Source organism: Lepisosteus platostomus, chromosome 12 (assembly GCF_059453375.1).
Source record: "Lepisosteus platostomus isolate fLepPlt1 chromosome 12, fLepPlt1.hap1, whole genome shotgun sequence".
Lineage (NCBI taxonomy): Eukaryota > Metazoa > Chordata > Actinopteri > Semionotiformes > Lepisosteidae > Lepisosteus > Lepisosteus platostomus.
The window spans coordinates 27,018,167-27,027,046 of NC_142622.1; the positions used below are offsets into that span (position 1 = coordinate 27,018,167).

The following is an 8,880-nucleotide window of genomic DNA, read 5'->3' on the forward strand; positions in this document are numbered from 1 at the left end:
ACAGATTGATCATATCATGTTAATCACATCACGAATAACTGCCTCAGCTATCATAAATATATCAGGAGCTATATATCTGTAGCATTAACCTATGCAGTGAGCAAGAAACACCCATGCAAAATTAATTTTCACCAGTGGACAAAATCTGAAACGTTTTCATTCAGTTAATGTCATTTCAGAGTACAAAAGTAAAAAGTCTCAATACAATTACTCACAAGTAAATGATAGTATAGGGTATTGGCAGAGAAAAACTGCACAGTTGTCACACAAGTAGAAAACATTGTTTGAAATCCAAATTCCTGAACTCTACTCTTATCGCTTATGGTAAGACATAGGTAAATCTTGCATTTGCTGTTTTTTGTTATGCTTTATATATTTAAAGCGCAGGAATAAAAATAGTGTGTGAATCCTCATTTTACAGGAGTCTAGGACTAACCAACGTTATGCACTCTTCAGTACATAACTGAAATACACAAAGGTACTGGTATCTAATACAGGCTAATTTTCCAGTCAAAACAACTAACTTCCTTATTGTCACTAAACAATTCTCTCCACAATTAACAAATACTGGGAAAACATGAATTTTCCTTTGTTTCCATACCTTGGCTATTTCAGTTACTCCTATGGCACAGGCCTATAAGTTCAACTTAATAAAATTAAGTCTTTAAAAACTAAGACAAGTATTTGCTTCTTAAACCTAAATAAACTTGAGATTAGGTAGAGGTGTAAAACATGAGCCATGCCTTAGAAGAAATCACTGTTGCTCTTATAGCTGCCTTGATTTCTTCTTTCTTCCCTCAATCACGTTATGTCAATGTGAGGGCTTCCTTTTTTCTTGTGTCAAACCACTTTGTTCTCAACCCTTCCCCTTTTCGAGATATTTGTTGCCTATATTATATGTATATATAGGCAATATAGGCATTTCTACCAGGATTTGTTAAAGTTGCATTTTTACACATCTACAGATTTAAGGAAAAAGAGTTCTGGGATAAGGAGCCCTGATAAAGCCATCAACACACACATAAGTATGTGTAAAAACCTGGAACTCCAAATGTAATTTATTGAAATACTTATATACTGTATGAATAATACTTGTATGGTAAAAGATCAGCATATCTGCATGGATATGGTAACATGGTAATGCAGAACAGTATTCTAAATGCATACTCATCCAATTAAATAACGCATCCTCATGCAAAATGGAAACATGTTCTACATTCTGCGTCTGCATAAGTTATAAATTGAAGAATTGATATTGAAGCTGCTTTATTTGCATTCTTCAAATAGCTCATCTTGAGCTACGTAGCAAAAGTTTTTTTTTCAGAATGTCAGTTTTACTGTCCTACAGACATTAAACTGCAGAAATAATTTTTCACTAAAGTTATTATGTTCAACATTTACTTAATAACTAACTTAAAGAAACTCTCTAAATACTGTTCAAATGCCTTGCGCTATAACACATGCAAACTCCCCCAGATTTACATTAGTACCTGTTTAAATACAAGATAAAAACTAGCTTGTAGCTTCTGCTGAGAGTCTTTGTAGGGAAAGATCATCAGAATATGTATCAAATCAGTTATATATATATTTTATATATATAGCCATCATCTTACTTCAGCCAATACACCTGACCAATGACTGAATGCATTAGATGTGCCTTAATATTCCCTTCCCTGAACAGTGTAGTGCCATAGCATCTTAAACAGGTTCTGAAACTTAGTAACAACATTTTCCTTTTCTAATTTGTATTATAAGATCTTGTCTATCAAAACAAAATCTTAATATAGAAATTTAATAAATAAGTCATATCTCTTTACCAACACAAAAAGTAGACTGTGCTTAAAATGAGATTAAATAAACTACTTTATGTAACATCATTTAAAGAAAAACTAAAAAACTATACAACATTACCAGAGACAAACAGAAAAACTACTTATATCAATGATCTGAAACAAGTGTCAGCATGCAAAACTTCTTCTGCAAAGAAGTACTACTCAAAAATAAAACAGCTTGGTTTGTACAATGTTACATAAAAGACCAATATGCACTAGTAAAAGGTGAGTGATATAGGATTCGATTGGTATATTGACAGTGCAGAGCATATCACTCATAATGTCATAACTCGGTGAGGCCTTGTGGTTACAATGTTGAATGACACAGAGGAAAAGACTGTTCCTGGTCTGACTCCATTACGTAGCTTATTGAATTTCTGGAACCGTTTTCCCTCGTTATGTAAAATTGCTGAGTCACAGACGAAGAAAGAATACTGTTCATACTGTATGATACGTCTAATGGATCACTACCTTTAATTAACCGTGTTTTGCAGTTGAAAAGCCAGATTCTGTCTATATTGTATATCAACGATTCCGAAAAATGTAATGGGAATGGTTAAACGTACAGGTGGAGCAGGAACAATATTCGTGACGTCACCAGAGAACACCAACAAAAGTGAAGTTTTAGAGATGTGACTCAGAGACGTTTGAATGAAAGAGTTTATAAATTTCGGAACAATGAAGACTTCAGTGAAGGAGAAAAAAAGCGTACAAAAATCACACAGTGGAGAAAAAGTTCGAACTTTATTGGCCTAGAACTGTACGCAGGTAACTTTCCGTTGCGATAAACGATTACATCAATCCCCTTAAATAAAAAAAAATATATTTTTTAATAATGTATTAACTACCTTATTGTTTAACTTGCTATTATTTTTAACTCCAACTTTAAACGCAGACAACAGTTAATTTACTTTTGTTGCCGCCTGAAGGACGATAGCGGGATGAAATTAACTCCTTAATAATGTCACACAAAAGGCAAATGAAGAAACGACTTACGTATTTTATTACATTTTAATTGCGTAGCTAGCCTGAATTTAAACAGTACACTCATACAACAGAACTCACCTCAGCAAGATCTCCAGCGAGCTTTCATGTTTGTCCAGCGGCCTCCCCAAAGCTGTTTTGCGCAACTTGTTCAGCTCTTCCACACCGCGGATATATTCCGCCTGCTCCTCCCCAGCGGAGTATGTGGAGCTGATAAATTTAGACAGAGGTTTCACTAGGTCCACCTCCGATGATTTCTTTAACGGGACAGAAATAAACGACGCCATTCTTGGGCCACAAGACAGCTAGAGAAAGGAGGAATCTGTCGAACAACAACAAACACCACCACTACCAACACTTCCTGGGTGTCGACGCAATGACGGGTGGGCGCGCGCTGAGGGAGTGGAGGAAGTGAGTCAGGGAAAAAGTGACGGCGTGTAATACAAGGGCAGCATTATCGGTTACAATATAAGCATTGTTGTGATGATAAGTACTTTAAATCTTATTTTTAAAGAACTCTAGAGAATCCGTTTGAAAATATTGTTTCTTAGAGATTGCTTTCGCTTGTTCAGGATTTATTGCGCACACTCTCTCGCTTAATAAACAAAACAAAAATGAAATCACCGTAATTGAGAGCATTTGATAGAGTAACCACCAGAAGGAGCTCTTAAATGCGTAACAGTTTCTGTTACATTACGTTTTCAAATGATGCCCTCATTTTCGTAATATATTCATAATAATTTTAAGATCTGTGTATACTATGGTGTAACAGATTACAAAAGTCATAATCAAAACGTTATTAATAGTGAAGTCAGAAACTAAAGATAATACATTTCAAATGGAAAATTGGTTTGCTCTATAATTTCCCTACGGGATTAATAAAGTATTATCTATCTATAAAAATCTTATGTAAAAATTAAATCGGTATCTGCAATACAGATCCTGTGGTTTAATAAATTCAAAGCTACAGACCACGAATTATTTATTAAATAATACATTCAAATTGGATAATCCTTGCAGGAAAAATCTAAAGCTAAATTTATAAAATAAATATTACAATGTTTTTACAATGAATATTTAACATTAATGTAATTCTAACCTGAAGACCACCATAAAAATACCTCAAACTATATGATGTCCAAATTCAGTGGATTCCAAAGCTAAGTTGAATTAGTCAAAATATTACTCCAATGTCAATTTAACATTGTAAGAACATACTTTCTTATTAATATCCTAGTATTTTAGTAATAAAGTAATATGAAATAAAATCAAAACTAGTTATGAGACAAAAACGTAATTAAAATATTTTGGGGATTTTTGGCTTTGGATTTAGGGTCCTTTGGCTTCATTCAAAAACTTGCTGAATGAGTTCCTCGGGTCAATTAGCAGCTATCAAAGAAACAGGCTAGATGAGCTGGGTGTACTCGTCTCATTTTACATTTACATCTACTTTTTTTTTCTTTGAATGTGTGCCTTTATTGTCCCCTAGCTGAAAATGTTAATGTGAAAACTATTTAAGGGTCTCGTTTTTTATGTCATTTATTATATATGGTTCCACTGTAGTTTTGTTCATCTGTGATATTTTATTGAGACCTCGTATTTGGGATAGAATGAAAAAATATCATTTCTAGCCCAAGAGCAGGAAACATTTATCCATCCCATGCCAACCTTGGAATTAAAGATACACTTCCTTGACTTTTTACCATCTTAAGTTAAACATCTGAAATACAATGGTAGCACTAATTTAAATGCATACAATTTGAATAGAAATTGTATAGAGTTAGACTGTTACGTTCCACATCCTTCCTCTAGAGGGCACTCCTACCCCTTTCGGTTATGATTAATTTCTATATTATTTCCTGGTGCGTCTCGTTCGCCTGTTGGTTAAAAGCTTAGCGTCTCTACAGTTCCGGGCTCAGTATTGGATGATGGACGCCCCAAGACTTGCGTATTTTCCGGGATCTCCGAAAGGAGGGACTTCAAATATTCAATTCATATTATTCAAATAATATTTTGATCTAAGGTAGTTTTAGGGTTAGAGTTAGAGTTAAATACATTAAATACAAGGAAATCTATCAGTTTGAATATGGTTGATCTTTAAATGTGATTCATACGAGTTTTAATGTCTTTTATTTGGCAAAGATATACCATAGGTCCTAAAACCACAGTTTAGATCTATATCAAACTTGGAAGGAAAACCCAAGACTTCACACTCACTTAATTTAAGGACCTGACAATCATAGTACTAAATTTAACTGTAGCTTAATGTCATTTCAAACTTTCAAACAATGACCTTTGGTCCATCCAGATCCTAACCCTTGTTTTGATGGAATCTCAAACACATAAAATTAAAGGTTCTATGTAACAGCTACATACAGTACAGTATGGAACTAAGTACACAGCTATGTGGTATTCTGTTCCTACTTTGAGAAGTCTGAGCAGTTTATGACAGAATTCATGTTAGGCCTCAAAAATGAGAACATCAAATCTGGCTCAAGCTAGCATTTTAAACTAAGATCAATCCAGACCTTCTACTCTCCTAAATTAATCATTTACTGTACATAAGAACATAAAGCAATGTAGGTTACTTCATGTAGAACATAAAGTAATGTACTATATGTGCACAAAATTACTTTTAAGGATCACACAATTTAAGTGGCTTCTGTCTGTGTATAATCAAAGTAGATTACAGATTGCAGAATAAATATATTTACTAAAAGTAATTTACCTCAGTCAGGTACTGAACTTCAAGCACAGATTTAACTGTGAAGACCAGGGATCTTTCAAAACAGTTCAGGAATAAAGCTGTATAAAGGCACATAATCAGTAGAAAAGTATCAAAACATTTCAGAACACCTAAATATCTATTTAAGTATGGTGAAGTTAATTATTAAAAAGTGGAAGGCAGCCATACACTACCTAGATCAGGCTGTCCCTCCAAACTAAACGGCCGGGAAATGAAGAAAGTGGTTAGGGATCCTCTTGTGAGACCCCTTAGAGTTACATTTTTGTGGCTAAGATGGGAGAAAATATAAGTAGGTCAATAATATCCTGGTCACTCCTCAAAGGGGCTTGAATGGAGCTGAAAGAAACATACTGTATCTCAAATAATGCTTTGGGGTTTGCAACAGGATCTATGCAATACTGCAAACATGTGGCAAAAGGTGTTGTAGTTACACAACACAACATTTTGTGCCGTAAATGTAAAGCAGTACATTTGATGCAAACCCTACATAGTCCATCATTCAGTCTACACCATGCCTATTGCAGCCATATCACCCTGCAACTCACAACTGGCAACCCACTTAAGCTAAGCAGGTGTGAGCCTGGTCAGTACCTGGATGAGAGACCTCCGGGGAAAATCTAAGGCTGCTGCTGGAAGAGGTGTTAGTTGGGCCAGCAGGGCTCCATGTGGGTCCTAATGCCCCAGTATAGTGACGGGGACACTATACTGTAAACAGGCACAGTCCTTCCGAGGTCCTGACTCTCTGTGGTCATTAAAAATCCCAGGGTGTTTCTTGAAGAGAGTAGGGGTGTAACCCTCGTGTCCTGGCCAAATTTCCCATTGGCCCTTACCAATCATGGCCTCTTAATAATCCCCATCTATGAATTGGCCTCATTACTCTGCTCTCCTCCCCACTGATAGCTGATGTGTGGTGAGCGTTCTGGCGCACTGGTGGATGCTGCACATTGGAGGTGGTGGAGGGGAGTCCCCATTATCTGTGAAGCTCTTTGAGTGGAGTGTCCAGAAAAGCGCTCTATAAGTGTAAGCAATTAATTATTGTCAAGCATTTTGGTGGGAGATTTATGTTATAATTCTGCGTCTCATTAGCAGGGATGGGGAATATCAGGACTGTTGGGAGCATAAATGGAATAAATGTCTGGCAAATCTTAGAGGACGTTTCAGACCTAAATCTGGGCCAAAGCTTCACCTTTCAGCAGGATAATGATTCAAAGCACTAGGCCAGAGCAAGAGTGGAGTGACTTAAGAGAAAGTAAATGAATGCCCTTGTGTGGCCTGTCAAAATCCCGACTTAATTCTTATTTGGAATCTAAAGAAAAACATGAAAACTGCTGTCAGTAAGCAATCACCAAGCAACTTGAGAGACCCTGAGAAAATCTGCCAAGAAGAACTGGTAGAAATTGAACCAAGCTGGTGTGCAAAGCTTGTGGAGACTCACCCAGAAAGTGAAAGTAATTGCTGTTAAAGAGTTAGGAACTGAGCTCATAACAATATTTTTCTGTTGAAGAATTTTAAGATGCCATTATTGACTCCAAAATGTGAAGCACATAATAATATGTGTCATAATTATATATTTGCAAGACAAATATTTTAAGTACCTTAAAGTAGATAGTACCTTATGTTTTGTAACTGGATTGAGGCAGAAGAGTTTATTGCATCTTTTTATGTGTTTTTCTCGTTATTGCAAATCAAAGATATAGTATCCTTTTCTCCTTTGATTACACCAATACCTTAATGACAAGGCCATGCTGAAGTTAGGCAAGGGTTTCAGTAAAAGTTTAAAAAGTGCATTTCATTCATATTGAGTTATCCGTAGCCATATTTTCCTTATTTCAATATCAATACCATAATTCAGCCATGATTCATATGTCTTCAAAAGCGTATACAGTATATATGATTGTTTTTTCAGTTTGAATGAGTTACGATGTTTCAATATGGGAGGCAAATTATGAATTTCCCTTATGGACAGCAAGCAGTCAGCAAGCAAGCAGTAATAAAACTAGCACAAAACTATTATACAGGCTCTTGGGAGACTGAGACCCTGGAATTGCTTAAGATCTGGAGCTCTGCTGCAAAGTGTACTGTCCTTACCAGCTGTACTGTACAGTAATAGGCATCTACTGTATATGGAAATCCTAAAAGATCTGGGGTTCAACAGATTAGTTATTACAGATTAAAGGTGAATCAAATCAGGTTGATAATGGAGCAAGTTAAACCCCCCATAATTACATAATTTCTGAGGCGAATTCTAGACAACTTGGGAAATATAGTATAGTACAAAACTGTTTTTTCTTTATTAAAAGAGCTAAATTCATTAGCAGACTGTGATAATAATAAGAATAACAAGCTTTGAATCAAACCCTTTTCTCCTACAAGAGAACATGTTGCATGTTGTGTTGAAAATATTAACTCTCAGACCAAAGGAGTACGGAAAATCTATTTTCATAACTACAGGTGTTGTTGAAGTAACTTAATTGGATTTTAACCCAGAAGCTTCACTTGGAGCGATTATGACTCAGTAAACTTCCTCCCAATGTCAATTTTACAATGTTATAACTAATGCAGCATAATAGCTGTATACTAAGATCATTTCCAGCCTTTATAGTTTACTTGTCATATAGGTTTATGAATAGCCAGCTCTTTATAAAATAACAGGTCTCTTGACATCTGTTGCCCACTGAATGTCTTATTTAGCCTTTTAACCCTTGTTTATGCCAGCCCTTATGCACTACATCAGTCCTTTCTTTTAGCCCATGGCTATAAGCCCGTGAAGTTACAGGACATAAGACCTTCCACATGCAGCTGTCCATTTTTTTTTATCTGACGTTTTGGGTAATTTATACTGTTTTTACTTCCTCAGAGCCTCAAATATTCCATACTGTAAGGGCCCATGGGAGGTATGTCCCAGTCCTCATTATAGTTATGCTACTGCAATTGAAGTGATTATTGGTGAGACCCTAGTTTCTCTTTCCCCATTATAAGAACATTGTAAGAACAACTGACTTAGAAATCATTAAAGATCACGTTTTCATGACAACAAATTATATAACAGAAACCAGTACTGTGGCTCCCGAGACAGCCATCTTCACAATTTCCCTCCCGATAAGCCAAACTGTGTATTCCATTTCCTAGTTTTATTTGTATTTTATCTTTCATGATATACTCTCCAACGTCTTTCAGTGTATCTTCCTACTGTAGATACAACTGCTGCTCCTTGATTTATTTTAGACGAACATCAGCTGCACTGGCTAAACACACTCCAGTCTGAACATTTCTACTAACACACTAGCACATCAGAGCTCCTAACATATTTTCTTCTTT

The 8,880-nt window shown here is 35.8% G+C and overlaps 1 protein-coding gene and 1 long non-coding RNA gene across 3 annotated transcripts in view; both read right to left on the reverse strand.

The window, feature by feature from the left end:
• Positions 1-3,209, reverse strand: part of pdcd6ip (programmed cell death 6 interacting protein) — a 56,192-nt gene extending 52,983 nt beyond the window's left edge. For both annotated transcript variants that reach the window (XM_088601519.1, XM_088601518.1), the window contains exon 1: positions 2,898-3,209. In XM_088601519.1, the coding sequence (XP_088457645.1) occupies positions 2,898-3,103 (206 nt within the window). In that variant the 5' untranslated portion in view covers positions 3,104-3,209. The remainder of the gene's footprint in view (positions 1-2,897) is intronic.
• Positions 1-8,880, reverse strand: part of LOC148651351 (uncharacterized) — a 487,041-nt gene that overhangs the window by 371,152 nt on the left and 107,009 nt on the right. The gene's annotated exons all lie outside the window — the stretch shown is intronic.